We start from the raw sequence: 15,933 nt of genomic DNA, 5'->3' as shown, positions 1-15,933 counted from the left end.
GCACAACAGCTCATATTAGCTTTTCACAATTCCATTAAATTTCCTTTATTCATTAAAAAAAAGTATGGAATCTGTTACACCTTGTCTTGTCACATCGACGACGTGTTGCTTACTTTGCACGGTTTGAAATCTTAGGAATGCAGGGATAGACATGCATTTTAGTGAGAGACCACATAGTTACATCATGGTGCGTTCAATGCAGTGAGATATAAGAAATTTGCATCTGAAAATATGTGATGAGTCAATATCCCCCCCCCCCCCCCCAAGGCTTTCAACTGGGCAGTCACTCTAGACATCAATGCTCTGGAACTTCTTGTAAGTTTTGATGTTTTTCTTGACATTATCTCCACCTGATTGCACATGATAGGTATGACGGTGGTTTTGATTAGAATCTCAGACCATGAAGGATGCTGATTTACAGGAAAATGACAACATAGTAAAATGGTATTAGCTTAAAAAATACACATAATAATGCAGCAAGGACCTTGATTGTGATTTTTAGAGACAATTTCAACCATCTAATTGATGCTTCAAGCCCCACAAAAGAGCCAAACCTTGAGAAACACTTATCTGGAGAAATGTAAACGCTTGTTTAAGACAAACTGTGTAAGACTTTAAAGAACATGTTTGCTTGGATCTAAACTTGATATCTGAAAGAATCATAAATCTTTCGCTGTGTGATGTAAATTACATACTGGCACTAAAATATTGCTATTCAAATAAAACGGTAAAAAAGAAAAACTTTTCTCAAGCTGTGTGTCCAGATGGGAGTCAATAATAAGGGCTTGCCTGATAATCGCTTTTTAAAGAGCACTGGAAATATTAATGTTGAAGTCCCCTGGTGGAAGCCCGAGATATTCCGCACAACAAACAGCACAGAGTCACTGCTGCATGGTTTATCAAAACTTTTTTTTTTTTAATTTCTTGAACAACAATACAGTATGTCACAGAAAAATCACAGAGGAATTAAGACAGGTCTGGCTCAGGTTTTCTTCTAAGTGACTTCTTTTGGAAACAGTGAGTGCAGCATAAATCAAACAAGTGAAAAGGGAGAGAAAAAAAAAAGAGCATCGTTACATCCTCCAAAAAGTACTAATGAGGACAAGACACCAGGAACCTCGAAGCCAATAAAAGTCACATCCCTAAGAGTCTCTGTAAAAGTGTCAAGAGTTAACAACTACAGCTAATGCTTATCATAAAACCACTAATGCCACACGAGATTATGCATTTCATACAATGGAAGTAAAGTACAAAAGAAAAAAAATCTTGTATTGTTCTCTTAGTTACAGTACAAAGACATCATTCAATTTCCAGTAAACTGAAATGGTTCTAAGCACCAGATGGTGGAGTTGAGTTGAATCTTATGTCCATACAATATATGCTGTTTGATGAGGGGGCACCGAGGCAAGTAGGGGTCTAGCACCATGAATATTAAACTGCCCCCCTGATTGCACTTCCCCTATCCACACACTATGACCATACTACACTTTTAAAATACCTTGTAGCCCCTTATCAAGTGAAGTATCCTTTGATATGCAATAAATATATAAGCAAACCACCATTTACAGTATAAATAATGTCACCATTTACAATTTATCATTTTCTTGATTATCCAAAAAAAAAAAGAAAAACAGAATAACAAAAAAAACGACAACAAAAAGAGGTATAAAAGTAGGAGGAACTTTCCCATCGCAGTACTTTAAACTAGAGTGAAACAGGATATTTTCAGCATGTATTAGAATATACCAACTAAAAACCAAAACAACAGCAACCAAATGACATCAAGAAAGCCGATTCTTTTTTTTTTAATTCAAAACAAAATTACACGTGTTCTAATGATCCTGAAGCATATAAAGTATGTACAGAAAATGGTGTGCACGGACTGATGAGGTCAGAGCTGGGCCCTGAAGCATGGCATTTGAGGGCAGGTCATCATAATCGTTATTATACCAGTGATACCACTCCTCCATTGCAATATACTAATTCCAGTTCTGTGAGTAAATGAATCTTCCTTCACATACTTGGGTCTTTGTATCAATATGCACAATACCAACCATTTAAGAGCATGTTCAAACACGGTCAGAGAGCACCAACAAGCTGAGTTTCCAATGGATTTTAAAAACAAAAAAACAAAAAAGACGAATCATTGCTCACGTCACATTTACCTTTTTGTAATCACAAAACAAGAAGACGTGTTTATCTTGAAATCATCTTGATTTGCAATACTCTGATATTTCTGTACTAGTTCCGATAAACAGATGGTATAAATCAGGTCCCTGATTACACTCAACTTTGTATCCTTCTTATCCTTGCTACATCCATAGTGTTTACTAGAGATCTGTGTAACCTCATTTATCATGGCCAGTGTTGGGAAACAAAAAAAATCACAGCCTTTTTTTTGTGTGTGCACGGCTTGTAAAACTTCATTAAGGAATTTAGGTTGTCCATAACAAATGCTTTTTGACACCATTTACACAGATGTTCACAACAAAAAACTGACTGTACTGGCTGCTGCCATCTGAGCTGCTCTGGTGCGTACAGGGATTGTGGCCATGAGACACTGAAGTCAATATATTTATGAAGGAGAAGGTATTGTGCAAGTCTTGTCCAAGCATGATTAAATAGACTAAATGGAACTGCACTGGTGTATGTTACGAGCCAAAAATGATCAACAAGTCATACATAAACAGAGAGCAAACTTGCTAACCTTAGCTTAGCACATCAATAGGCTGCGACGCCTGAAAACAGTCACCAGGGGCCAACAGGAGGAGTTTGTTAAAGACAGCAGCTGTGTGTGTCGAGTCATGTCTTGAGAAACAAACTAGAAAGTTTGTGGCTGTCCGGCCCATGTTGGAGAGTTAAATAGATGCCGACCATTGGAAACACAGATTTGGACAGAATGTCCGTCACTGCCAAGAAAACCTGAACTGAGAGACTGCAATATGGAACTGGAACTAAGTTGGCAAATGCCTAACCTTAATTGACTTGAACAGGTTTTGAATTACAAAAAAAAAGTAAAAATAAAAATTCTTAGTCTAGACATTGTGAATAGAAAAACAAAACTGTGTTACGTAAAGGAAAGGGAGAAATCTTTACTACTATCCATTTAAGTGATCAAAGATTGACATTTCTAAATAGATTTGATTTAGTGTAAATAATCTTCCTTTGGTTAAAATCCTGAATATATCTACCATCAGGCCTAATTCAACCTCATCTGCATTTCATTTAGCTAGGGCTGTTTATTCTCCTCAACCACCTACAAACTGATACTAATGTGTAATGGCAGTAATTATACCATGCAAGTCAGAACTTTAGATTAAAAGAGAGCAACAAATTATTGTTGATTAAATAATTACATCTGAGTAAATCTAGCTTTTGGCAGTGCGTGGAGCTGAATTTCACCAGGTCAGAGGTACAGGCCAGGATGGAAAATCAGGATCTGTTCTTCAGTTTGGCATTTCCGGGTTTTTGCATTAGAAGATTACGATTAGTTATATATTTGCACATCTTACTTTAAGTTTCATTTCACTCATATAAACATCAATGTTTAACCCCTCCCCATCTCCTGCTCTTTGTCTCCGTCTATGCACACCACTGTGTCTCCCATAAGTTCATTCACAATTTACAATTCTTTATTTTCTCTGTTACCTACAAACAATAACATTTCAGTAAAAGAGGTATAAAACTGGGACTCTTATATTCCCCATTAAAAAGTAAAAATGACGACCGCATGTCGGTTTTCTTGGTGTGTATCATACAAATCTCGATAGCCATCATTTTTGCTAGACTTGTTAAAAAGCGAACACAATAAAAAGTCCAATTCTACCTCCTCACAGCTGATTTCCAACTAAGAGTGAAGCCATATTAGTCCTCGAGTAAACCCGTATTTTAGAGAAACTGAGAAAGATTTTAATTTCATTTGCTAGAACTTACGTAAAAACCTCATTTGTATGTGTTTCGTCAGCTAATTACCTCTAAATACTGTTCACAAGGCCAATGTGGTGTACTTCTAGGCTGGTAAAACTTTGTAAGTATCTAATGAGAATAAATAGGATTGGTATAGCACCTCAAAGAGTTTACATACAGGAATTACAAAGATCAGTTTACCTGAATACCGCAACAAAACAATTAAAAACAGAAACCAACACCATGCCGAACGTGACAATCAGCTACTTCCCCTGCTGGTACAATAGAATCACAGCAAATTCATGGACATTTAGAATAACTAGATTGGTGTACAAAAGTTCTACTGAATTTGCATAAAAGTACCTGAATCAATACATAGAACCGGCTACTAGACGCTTTTGAATCACAGCAGTGTCCGTTGAACATATATAACCTGATTTTCAGTGGTATCAGTGCTCACAATTTTTTTTTAAACTCATATTAAATGCTTTTTGTGAGAAAAAACCAGTCTAGTCATTCTATTTCAAAACACACGTCCAATCTGCAGCTGGCATGGGGAAGACGGTGAGCTAGAGTTGGATTGGCTGAGTATCCAAACCTTATTGTGTGATGTAAACAATACTGAGTAAACTGGATTGGCTGATTGAGAGAGCGTTTGCTGAAGCGGGCCGCTGCGGAGACAACTTTTGTGCTGCCGTTAGAGTTTTGGTTATGGCTGAGAAAGGTGGTGGAGTCCTCACTTTGAAGGAGGCGGAGGGGTCTGAGTGGAGAGAACAGAGAAGAGACCAGGGGTCAGATGGAAGAGCTCAGAACAAAAACTGCCCTGCATGAAATATACTGTATCTGATAACTCAACGACAGACATTTGTTACATTTTTGAGCATTAGCGAGGTTTCACGGCTGGTTCATAATGCAGTGGGTAAAAAAAAGCATTTTGATCCATTGCTGATTGTATAAGTTGATCTGTTACAAAGAGTCTCCGATTTTAAATTAGTTTCATTTTATATGAATACGGCATCCTCAAATTCAAACAAACGACATTATTTTAAAGTTGCAAATTCAATTGCATGTCATGAAATAAATAAGTATCTGATCTCCAACTAAAAGGACAAGGTTGGCAAAGAAACTGACTAAATTCTTGTCCCAAACTTTTCTGTCATATCCCCCTAAACAGCGTTACATTCTGACCGGGGACCATTTTTGCAAATCCACAGACAATGCAACAATATTTGTAAAGAAAAATCCACTTTTATAATGTTTTTCTTACTTTTACTCACTGTTCCATAATTACTTGTTTAGCATCAGATGATTAACTATTGTATTTTTAGCACTATTATATTCCCACTGAACAACAAACTTTTCAAGAAACTGTTGATGGTAAGTTCAGACCAAAATAACCCAAACCTCCCTCAACTTTTGTGTGTAGTGGGAGGGATGGGATTATTGTCTGTCAGTGCCATATGCAAGTTATTTACCAAGAGTAAATGTGTTCTATGCATTGTTTGGAGTACCTTTTTAATGTTAAAAGGACAGACTCACACAAGTACTGAAAGTTGTTGAATTTCAGTGCCCTGTGAGCCAAGGTGGGATAGTTATTTCTTACAGACAGGGGAGAAGCCTCAAAGTTCAGTTTTAAATCCTCCTAGTTTTCATCTCAATATGAATAATGAATACAAGTTATATTTTATAATAAAAATATATGAAATTATATTTTACGATTATCCTAATAATTAGATTCTATTTTATTATTTTTGTGTATTTTTTTTTTATTTTCACTCCCATTTTCTGAGGTCCCCCACTTTGAAAAACACGGTCTTCAGAGGTCTGGCTGCGAGAAGAAGGTTCTTGTTCAAAATGTCATGGTACTTGGCCTGGTAAATTGGCCTCACACGATGCTTAGGTCCTCATGTATCCTTATCAGAAAACATCCCCACAACGTCAGGTTGTCACTTCCAAGCTTGTCCGTAGGGATGCTGCTCCTCAGGGTATTTCTTTTTTTCCCCAAGAAGGCAGTTTAGACGTATTCCGAAATGCCGGTTTGTAGGTTTCATCTGACCACATTTACTTTCAAGTGTTCTCTGAACCATTTATATGTACACGATCACAAGGAAAAATAAGCCATTATGCGGGTCTATCCCCCACCTTTTTCATTAACATCCTTTTTTTTTTTTTTTTTTGGCAAGCGCTGTGTTAAGTGGAGATCAGAATGTAGCTTTTTCGTATCAACTTGACCCCCTGTTCTTATATAAGACAAATGCTGTGTATTGCCAAAATACACCATCTCCACATTCAAGCACAGGAATGGAAAGGTTTTTCGGCTAAGAGTGAATACAGACTTCTATGGATCAAGGGGACATATATATTAATCTAATAGAACATTAAGGATTGGTGACCTGTCCAGGGTGCATCTCACTTCTTACCCAATATCTGCTAGAGATAGGCAGCAGGCCCCCTGCAACAAGCAGACGGAGAGCATTGGAGGGCAAGATGGATGTATGAATGGATGGGTGGATGGGTGGAGGGACGTAAGGATGGATGGTCTTACTATGGGCTGACACTGTTTCAGGCTGGAATTCAATACCCCGATTATGCATCTTGAGACATGACAGGAAATGATGGGAGAGAGTTAGGAAAATGACAAGGAGCAAGTCTCCAGTGGGACACTGTAATTCTTGGTTGGCCAAAGAAAACACTGATCTGAAAGATCACACTGGAGATTTTACATATTCCTCCTACTGCCAAAATAGAAGAGGAGTAAATGAGGGTTGTTATTTACAGCTTACAGGGAGGTCAGAAGTTAACAGTCCCTAGCTGTAATTATGAAAGAAACGGATAACGAGCAAATGTTTAGCCCATGGTTAGGCTGTTTTAAAGTGGGGATATCAGCAAACAAAATGGCCAGGAGAAATTACATTCTGATGTAAACAAACTATTTGTATTATGTAAATGAATATTCTTCAGTTAAGACATAATCATAGGAATGGTGAAAGATTACTCAAAGTCTTTTAACTCATGATTGTCTAATGATTTTTTTAGTACACAAGCAAAATGGAAGTACACTCCCTTTAAAGTTTCGAGTGTTTCACTCATTGCTTACATATGTATCTAAGGCACTTGGCGTGTACAAATCTTTCTCAAACATTTAAATTTGAGCTTTTTCTTAGAAGTAGGCTATGTATTTATGGCTTAGAAATGATAGAGTATACAATAATTTACCATGATTGTACATGATTATTGAATGAAGATGCAACAGCAAACCAGATGCTATACCGTTTAGAAGTTTTGTCTTTATAGAGTAACACAAGTGCAACAAGCAGATTTTAGCAGCTAGCCAGTTGAGCTAGCTGCTCCGACATAAGTTGCTGTCGACTGCTTGAGGACATGCTGGTAACAGCTAGCCAACTATAGTTTTAAAACAGCTCTACTTCAATAGGAATGAAGGGTGGCTTTGTTTTAGTTTGCACACCATAACTTTCAATGCAGAAACACTAAAAGAGACCCCGTTTCCATAGTAATAGTCTTCTTCTAGTCAGCTGACCAGCCATGAACAGCAACAGGTAGCGAAAGAGGTGGTTTCACTAACGGTCTGTTCCTAGTTAATCTCATTTAAAGAACTTTAAGCTGTAAAATTATTACGGTGAAAACTTTTTCAGGTTTTGGTATAGCAGCTTTGACAAGATCTACTCTGACATCCTCCACCAGAAGCCGGTACACTGGGGCGCACAGAACTACCTGGGGCTAAACCCGCTAACAACCCCCCCCCCCACCCCTTTTTTTTTTACAGAAAGATTGGAGGGTATTCACATATGTCTCCCAATACAGTCCTTGGCATGTGGGGAAAAAAAAGTTCAGTGGGAAACGAGCATGGAAGTAGGTCTATAGTTCAAACGATTTAGATCACAAACCGTCATTCCTAAATAGCTATTATGACAACAAGGACAGTCAAAAACGTTTTCTAAGGACTGCAATAGGAAATTACTTTAACAAATTCTACTTCAGTTATTACTATAGAGATAATAAAGACATTGTTCATAGGTGGCTTTGAGGCATCTGGTATGAACCTTCACACAAGCATGAGTGTTGCAATGACATTAATAGCTAAGCTGGAGTTCTTGACAATACGTTGTTGTACCAGTGTGGCTGACACAAGTCATTTATCTTTCTGCCCTCACTAAAAAGGGAGGCAGGTAGGTAAGCATTAGCTTGCCAGCAGGACTCCTCTAATCAATATGTAGCAGATTTTGAATTGGCACGGATGGCCCTGTGATGTTGCACTCCTTAAGAATGCGGGAATAAAATAACCCCTAAACATTTTTCATCACTTGGTTTGTTTAATGCCAGAACGTCTTTTAAATACTGCTATTTAGAAAGGCAGCAAAAGCATTTAAAACTGTAACTTTATAATGTGACCCGCGTTTGCCAACATTGGTACTTACCTGTAAGTAAAGATGACTGTTGGAGGAATTTTACTATGTCTCTGTTTCTTACAAGAGATACTGACCAGAACAAAACTGTCGTAGATCTTCATCAGCTCCTCCATCCGATACTGTTCCAGCACCACAACCCCCGCCAGGGATGAGCTCTTAGCTCGAGCGCAGTCCTCACAGTGCACCACGTAGGTCTTCTTACTGCTGTTCTCACTGGTTACTAACAGCAGATTAAACACCTCCACCTGTACAGGGACAGGTTTGGTACTCAGGTTTGCATCTTTTTGGTGAGACATTGACGGGATAGTTCTGGATTGTTAGAGTGATGTCTTGTTAAAAATGATATGCAAGTTAATATTTTATTCTTAATCCAGATCAGTTGGTCCCAGACGCTGCAGATAACGGATAGTCCAAGAGCAGCCTAGACAAACGCAGACTTCTATTTTAAATAGAGATTGTTCAAAAATAAACGCACTGGTTTAGTTGAATCATTTTTTCATATTAAATCATCATTTGCATTGGTTGGTTATTTATTTGCTTCTAGAGCCTAGAACTAACAGCTATTCCAGTAACCTCAAAAATGTCATTGTGTTTTATGCTAAGACTATTGTATGAACCTTCCAACTATTTTCATGTTTGCATCGGCCGGTTATTAGGTTGGTACTGCAAACTAAACCAGCTGAGAGGGACAAAGAACAAACCAGACTCATATCGTCTTAAACCAACTGCAGTCATGAAAGCATCATTACAGTTTATGCAAATGTTAACCAATCATTATCCACACAGAAAGCTTAATTTTAAACGGCCACAATTTTTTTTCCTTTTTACTTAGTCTAATTTTTATATCAGTTACTCTGATCAAAAACATGCTACGTGTTCCCGTCTCAGAACGCCTTTTTTTCATGATTCTTATGGACTTTGGTTTAGTTAGTGTCATTCCCTAGCCAGTCTCCTCAATTCACCCACAACTGCCGACTTTCTCCCACAGCTGCAATCTGTGAGCAATTTCCCCCCTGTTTTGCATTCCAGTAATCAACCTCCCCACCATTTAAGCTTCATTTTTCAGCCCTATCCTTGCCAGATCACTTCATTGCCATGCCTGTTGCCATTCCCCTTGCATTACTGGCTTCCTTTATATTGTCAGACTCCGTGCCTCCTGTGTTTGCCGTAAGTGCTTCATTTGTGATGCACCCTTTTATCATGACTCTTCTATCAACTCCGCTGCAATTTCTCTTAACTCTCATAATGCGACAGTCTCACACAAAAAGATCATCTGTGGTGCACTTCTCGCTGCCTCCATTTCTCATGTAAATATCAGCAGCTTCTGAACATATAACTGTCCAATGCAAACATAATGATGGTTTGAAGATTTATATCATAGAATCCACAATAATCATTATGACATGTTTGAAATCAGCGTCGTTTTAGATCAGTGGAGACCTGATTTGGTCTCGGTCCCTCCAAAATAGCCGCTAGCGTCAGCCTCTGGGACTAAAGGATCTGGATTTATACTAAACAAGAACACAAAGACAGATCCCAGCTCAAGGTAGGATGATCAAAATCCTGAACTATCCCTTTACGAGGAATGGCTGAGACAGAAGAGGGACTCACATCACACTCGTTACAGTAATAGGCGGGCTCATCCTTCACACGGCTCTGGTAAAAGATTTTCTTTCCTGCAGCCACCAGCTGGTCTCTCAGAATCTGGATGTGCTTGATTGACTGCATGAGGCAGTGTCTGGGTAGAAAGGGGAGCGCAGAGAGAGGGACGATATGAACAAACATCCATCCACCTCCGGAGATATTCACAGCCACAAGCGTCCTACTTGATCATCTTGAAGGTGTCCTCGTCTGTGATCTTGATGGTGCGGGCCACATTCCATGAAACGTGGATCATGGGAACGATGGACTTCACCTTCTTCACCTCGTTCCACTCAAAGCGCTCCAGGGCGAGCTGATATTGGTATGCTGCGGAGACAGAAATAATAATAAAATATATCAAAAAGCAGCTGACAGAGGTTATTCAAATGAACAGCCCTCGTCTCCTCTTTTCTAAATTACCATTGAGAGGCCCCACATTCCAGGCTATGTTGTTGCACCAGCCCACAGCTTGAACCCAGTGAACAGTCCCGGCATTGATCCACACCAGATCCCCCGGTCTCTGGATGAAGCGGTACACAGGGATGTTGGAGCTGTAGAGATCCTCCAGGACCGGCCACCAGGACCCCGTAAGGTAGTCTACTCCATGCCTGTTGGAAGAAGTCCACCAGACAGCAAATTAGTCTTCAGATATTGTTGCTGAACTTGCTGATTGAATTTTATACTCACTTGTCACAGAATTTGTTTATGGCGTCCCAGTAGTGTTCATGGACTGCAAACCACTCACAGTCTCCAGGCCCGATATTAATGTTGACGGAGCAGAAGTTGTTGTTCTCTTGATGCCCTGATGAAAAGTGAAAGGCTTTTACTGACACCCCACCAAAAAATAAAAAAATTCCATGTCTAAAATCTGGAGATGCACCAGTTATCAGGCCACTTTCTGATTGACGGCTCTGTAAATCTCTGACCTGCCGACTGTGATCCGAGCAGATTCTTATTTCTCTTTAAGGTTTAAGAACACAACACATAACAACTAATCTTTATCTATTTTGCGCAAAAAAATTAAAATGTCACTGTCTCGATAAGATGATCACGGCAGACTGTGACAACGGTAGAGCTCTCTCTGTCTCTCTCTCTCTGCATCCCTGTGAACAACAGTCGCAGCATAATCTTACAGGTTATAGGACATAGGTATCTGAAAAAATAAAACATGACCAAAAAAATTTTTTTTTGCTTTATAGCAGTTGGAGACAGTAATGCACCAAGTTGTTTGCCAACCAACCAAAATAAAAAAGGAAAGGAAAAAGGTTGATGTTGTCGCCATGAGCTGTAAAACTGAACAAAGTACATATCAAGGTAACAATTAGGATTATTAGGATTTTTTTTATTTTTTTCATCAATCACTTGGATTAATCCTTCATTTTGACAGCACTGTCTACTGTAGACGACCCTACGAGGGTAGTTGGTACAAAGCCTGCCCTAAATTTTCTTGTCCATTGTTGCTTACATCCGTTGCCCTTACAGATTCCGACAGCTAATCTTGGATGTACATTTGAATTTCAGTAAAGGTTATTGATAAATTGCCTGAAGTTTGACATTTTGGACCATTACAATACAGGCGACTAGTCATGTTAATGCTCATTAGTACAGATATACTGTATGCTCTTTAATATATCTGTATTGTTCTAAAAGGCTTTATTTTTTTATAAGTATCAATCTGGGGGAAACAACAAGCCTAGTCCATCCTAAATTTTCAACATTGACATCTTAATATAACAATATAGTCATTATGGACTTTCCTTTTGGGTGTGGGTGGGGTACTGCACTATAGGCCCCTGTGGTGCGGCCTAAGTTTTTGTCCTTTATAGCATTTTTTCCCCTTACATTACTTCTACTTTTAAAGTTTAAGTTGTTTTGAATCCATAACTTTAAACATTTACTTGAACAAAAGAAAGTCCAGTTGATACTTTAACTGTTACAGGAGTGTTTTTTAAACTCTAGTGTATATATTCTTCTACCTGAGTAATAAACGTGAATCCTCTTTACACCTCTGTATATGGTGCATTTACTGATTCGACACAAGATCAGTGCTTTGGGTTTCCATTTGGTTAATCACCATTTCGGGCCAGTCAAGCATCAAAAGCTCCAGCCAGCAGCCAATTTCTCGGCTCATCTTTTAAAAACCCAAGTATCTTTGAGGTTATATACACACTGACCTGGAGTGCGGCTGCCTGGAACCTTCATGTACAGCTGCACGGAGTTCATGCCCAGGATGGTGTGACCGACGAGACTGAGCATGTTGTTGGTGGATTCCACTCGCATGAAAGCAGGGAGCTTCAGAAGCTCCTGCAGCTGGGGCTTCCACCTTGGAATAAAAATGATGTCGTTATCATGGCTCGTAGCGTGATGTAGCAGCGATCCACCATGAGCTTGGCTGAATTTTCAAAAACACTGCCTCACCTTTTAGGGTCAGAGAGATCAATGTTGGTCCCGAATTTAATGATCTTTCCGACTGCTTTCTGCTCTGGGCTGTGGGGAGGGGGAGGGAATCTGAGATGTATATTGTTTGCTCAGCAGGGATTTCTTTACACAGACAAACCAGGATTGTTTGCTAACCTGGGAGTGCTGATGGAATTAGCCAGCTGGGCTTTGACGAAAGAAGTTGAGTTGGCTTTATTTGTCGTTGAGCTGGGATTGACTTTACTGCTGGGTAACGCCAGAGCAGCTTTTGTGGTTGCTAACGAGTCTGAGGTTTTCTCTTCTTCCTCCTCTTCTTCCTCATTCTCGCTTTCCTTCTCCTCCTTTAACATGTCAACACAAACGACTTAAAGATTAGAGCAGGATCTTTAAGTCGAAACGACAACTTTGACTAGATCAGGTAGAGGACTTTGTTAGTTCTATGTACAATTAAATCAACAGCCACTAAACTTCACAACAATCTAATTTTAATGTGGAAAGGCAGAAAATGAACCTGAACAAACAGACACATAAGAGAAAAATAACCAATAGAATCCCATTCAGTCATTAAGAGAAAAAAAATATTTGATTGGCAATCCTGTAGAATTCAGGCTTCCTTGGTTCCTGGCCCCCGTGCCAGACTGATAACCATCAATCATTTACAGATACTTCTTATTCTTTACATCCTGCAGTAGGTGTGACTTTCTTTTACTGTAACTTTCCCATCACTGTGGACAAAACCAATAAGCTATCAAAGGATAATTCTTGTTTTTATTTTTCTGGAGCTGCACAAGGTTGGAATGGGCTAAGACCATCACCAAGGAGCTTGGTATGAAAGTAAAGGCTCCATCTGAAAACCCTTTACCATAGCTCCTAGCTCCTTTTCCTTGACCTTTCATGGGGTCACAGCAATAACTCTATCGTGGAGAGGACAGGAGCTTCAGGCGTGATTTCTGACAGCCTTTAACTCTGACGTCTTTGCGTGACGGAAACCCACATGAATGATGTGAGTCAAATCCGGGCTTACAGCCTTCGGAAAAAGGAACTACAAAGTGTGCACTCTGTTCAAAGGATTGGGGGATTCCTTATAGCTCCTTAGCATAAGGGACATTGTGAGGTTCCTTACTGACAGCACTATTCAGGCAGCACTTACAATGGCAACCGCTGATGCACTTCCACTAAAGAGTTCTTACCCAAAAAGAGGTATTTGGATGGAGCCAAAAATTGGTGTAAAATAGGAAAATATAAATGACCAGTAGGCCACAGTCTGGAGCAGCATGTAAGGATAATCATGAAACGGATGAGGGACAAGATCACAACTACATGGCAGGTGTCAAATATCTGAAGGCAGTTGGGACAACAGTCCTGAAGGATACCATTGGCCTCAAACTAACCCAAGAGTAATGGATAGAAATCTTTGATCCCCTTGCTATAGAAGACACATGTAAAGGTCCCCTTTAGGTTTCCAATGATTAAGAGAAGGTTTGGAAAAAAGCGATGTGGTCAGATAAGACCAAAATCAATATGTCTGGCATAAGCTTGAGCCACTCTGTAGGAAAGAATAGAAATGACATAAAGAACAGAGGAGAATACTCTGATTCAGCCTTTGTTGAGTAGAACTTGTTCCAAGTTTTGACACAGTCTCAGACAAAGAGGGGCTGGCTTTTGAGGCCAACAGACTACTAGTACACAACATTTAGCCACAGGTCTACCCATAGCAAGAAATACAAAAGAAGAGTGCAGATAAAAAAAAGGACGTCCACCACAAGATGACAATCACCATTTGTCTCACCCAACATTCTCAAAAAATTGTATTAAAGAAGAACGCAACAATCAGGCAACCTACATTCTGGTCTGACCCAATGGACAATTGAGAACTAGGATGAGGGGCTACCCTGATGAATGCCATGGAGACGAAGGAAAGAATGCCAGATTTGGGGGTGTGGCCAAATCTGCTTGGCACTATGTGCTTGGCACCAAGCACATAGCTGACTGTCACTAACAATCTTGGTGGTAAAGAAAATTGCATGAGCAGTTACACCAGAAGGAGCTTGGAATAGTTAGACATGGAGCAAGGTTTGAAAAATAACATTATCTCCACAGTCAAGCATGGAGGTGGAACCATTGTGCTTTTGGGTAATTTTCTCGGTAAGAATTTGGGATGACTGCATCACATTTAGGGACCAATGGACCAAAAATCAGATCTTTCTTTACTATGCCAAAAAAATAAAAATACACACATACAAAAAAAGTGTCATAAAACCCCAAATATTACCAAAGTGGCTACAAGGGGCTTGGGAAGAGTCACGTTAATCAATTCAGAGAATTTCTATAAAGCCAAAATCCATCTTAAAATGTGTGCAAAACTGGTGACCATGTACAAGAAAAAAGGCTTTTTTCCACCAAGTTCTATGTCATGCTTTTCACTTATAAAATACTTAACTGAGGCTGTTCTTTTGTAAGTGAGATAATTTACAAAACCTATTGGGGTGAAAAATGTATTCCCTTCTGTGTTAAAGAAAAGGAAGTTGAGGTCTTCATTTTTGGTTGGGTCGTACACTTCTTTGAGCTAGGTAAGGAGTTGGGTAAAACCCATGGTAAACCCATTTCCAGTACTAATCTGTTAGATTAGAAACTCGACAACCTTGGGCCTTGGTGTTGAAAGTCTCATGTCAAAAAGTTGTGTCTAGATAAGTTGAAGAGAAGAGTCCAACAAAATAGATTGTCACCATACATAAAATGAAATGACTATAAATCTGTTTTCTTTGTTCTAACTGTAATAAAATAACAGCTTATTAGTATAGACAATATCTACCTCTAGGCTCTCTTGAAAGCTGGAGGCTTGGTACTGGGCGTATTTGGCAATAGTGGTGTGAGATCGACTGCTTTCGCAGGGCCATGTTTGTGCAGAGCCGTTCAGGTTCCAGTTCTCATCAGCAGGCTGCTGAACCTGAGTTCTCACTTCCACAGCATGGTCTGAATTGGCCTCCACCAGCGACTTGGTGGAAAACAGACCCAGATCTTACAGAAAAAAAAAAAGAAAACAGAGCGTATAGTTAATTACCAAATGATTAGAGACAGAGTCTCAAACCTACATCTGTCTCTGTTTTTATCGCATTGGCACTTTATGAAGAATGGAATGAAGCTGAAACCTACTAAGGCGGAGGGAGCCAGCCAAGCCTCGGATGACCGTTACAGCATTTTTGGAATCTGTGCAGAACTGAAGCAGAACAGGAGAGAAGGCATCCCTCTTGCTCTCCAGCTGCAGAAACAGAAGAGTACAATTATAAATGTTGGAACACACATGCATTTAAAAAATAAAAGCCTGTTTTCATGTATCATGATGATTTGTTTTTCAACCTGACTGAGTTCGTTTACTAGACTTTACAGACACGTTTTTGTACTTTATCAGAAGTAGAAGAATTAGTGCTAAAAAATATGGGTGCTTCCTAAACCTGACCCAACAATGAGTCAAATCAAAATCAAACACAGGCAGAAAGGAAACTTGCAAGTGAAAACAAAGCTCTCCAAGGTTGCATTTAAC

At 39.4% G+C, this 15,933-nt stretch overlaps 1 protein-coding gene and 1 long non-coding RNA gene across 4 annotated transcripts in view; one reads left to right on the top strand and one right to left on the bottom strand.

Annotated features, from left to right (window-relative positions):
- Positions 1-888: 888 nt before the first annotated feature.
- LOC105932189 (microtubule-associated protein futsch) overlaps positions 889-15,933 on the bottom strand; it is a 35,154-nt gene continuing 20,109 nt past the window's right edge. For 2 of the 3 annotated variants that reach the window (XM_012871227.3, XM_036143359.1), the window contains 11 exons: positions 15,546-15,651; positions 15,205-15,410; positions 12,549-12,733; positions 12,393-12,461; positions 12,149-12,297; positions 10,662-10,776; positions 10,395-10,582; positions 10,160-10,301; positions 9,945-10,071; positions 8,408-8,578; positions 889-4,666 (listed from right to left, as the gene is read on the bottom strand). In XM_012871227.3, coding sequence (XP_012726681.2) covers positions 4,643-4,666; positions 8,408-8,578; positions 9,945-10,071; positions 10,160-10,301; positions 10,395-10,582; positions 10,662-10,776; positions 12,149-12,297; positions 12,393-12,461; positions 12,549-12,733; positions 15,205-15,410; positions 15,546-15,651 — 1,482 coding nt within the window. In that variant the 3' untranslated portion in view covers positions 889-4,642. Of the gene's footprint in view, positions 4,667-8,407; positions 8,579-9,944; positions 10,072-10,159; positions 10,302-10,394; positions 10,583-10,661; positions 10,777-11,610; positions 12,020-12,071; positions 12,298-12,392; positions 12,462-12,548; positions 12,734-15,204; positions 15,411-15,545; positions 15,652-15,933 lie in introns of those variants that run through there. The other variant, XM_036143360.1, reaches the window with a different exon arrangement.
- LOC118564590 lies at positions 4,555-4,835 on the top strand. The gene is made up of 2 exons (XR_004931955.1): positions 4,555-4,664; positions 4,712-4,835. It is a non-coding gene; the product is annotated as an uncharacterized LOC118564590 (long non-coding RNA).

Source organism: Fundulus heteroclitus, chromosome 11 (assembly GCF_011125445.2).
Source record: "Fundulus heteroclitus isolate FHET01 chromosome 11, MU-UCD_Fhet_4.1, whole genome shotgun sequence".
Taxonomy (NCBI): domain Eukaryota; kingdom Metazoa; phylum Chordata; class Actinopteri; order Cyprinodontiformes; family Fundulidae; genus Fundulus; species Fundulus heteroclitus.
The sequence above is the reverse complement of the archived record's forward strand: the minus strand, read 5'-3'. Positions and strand labels throughout refer to the sequence as shown.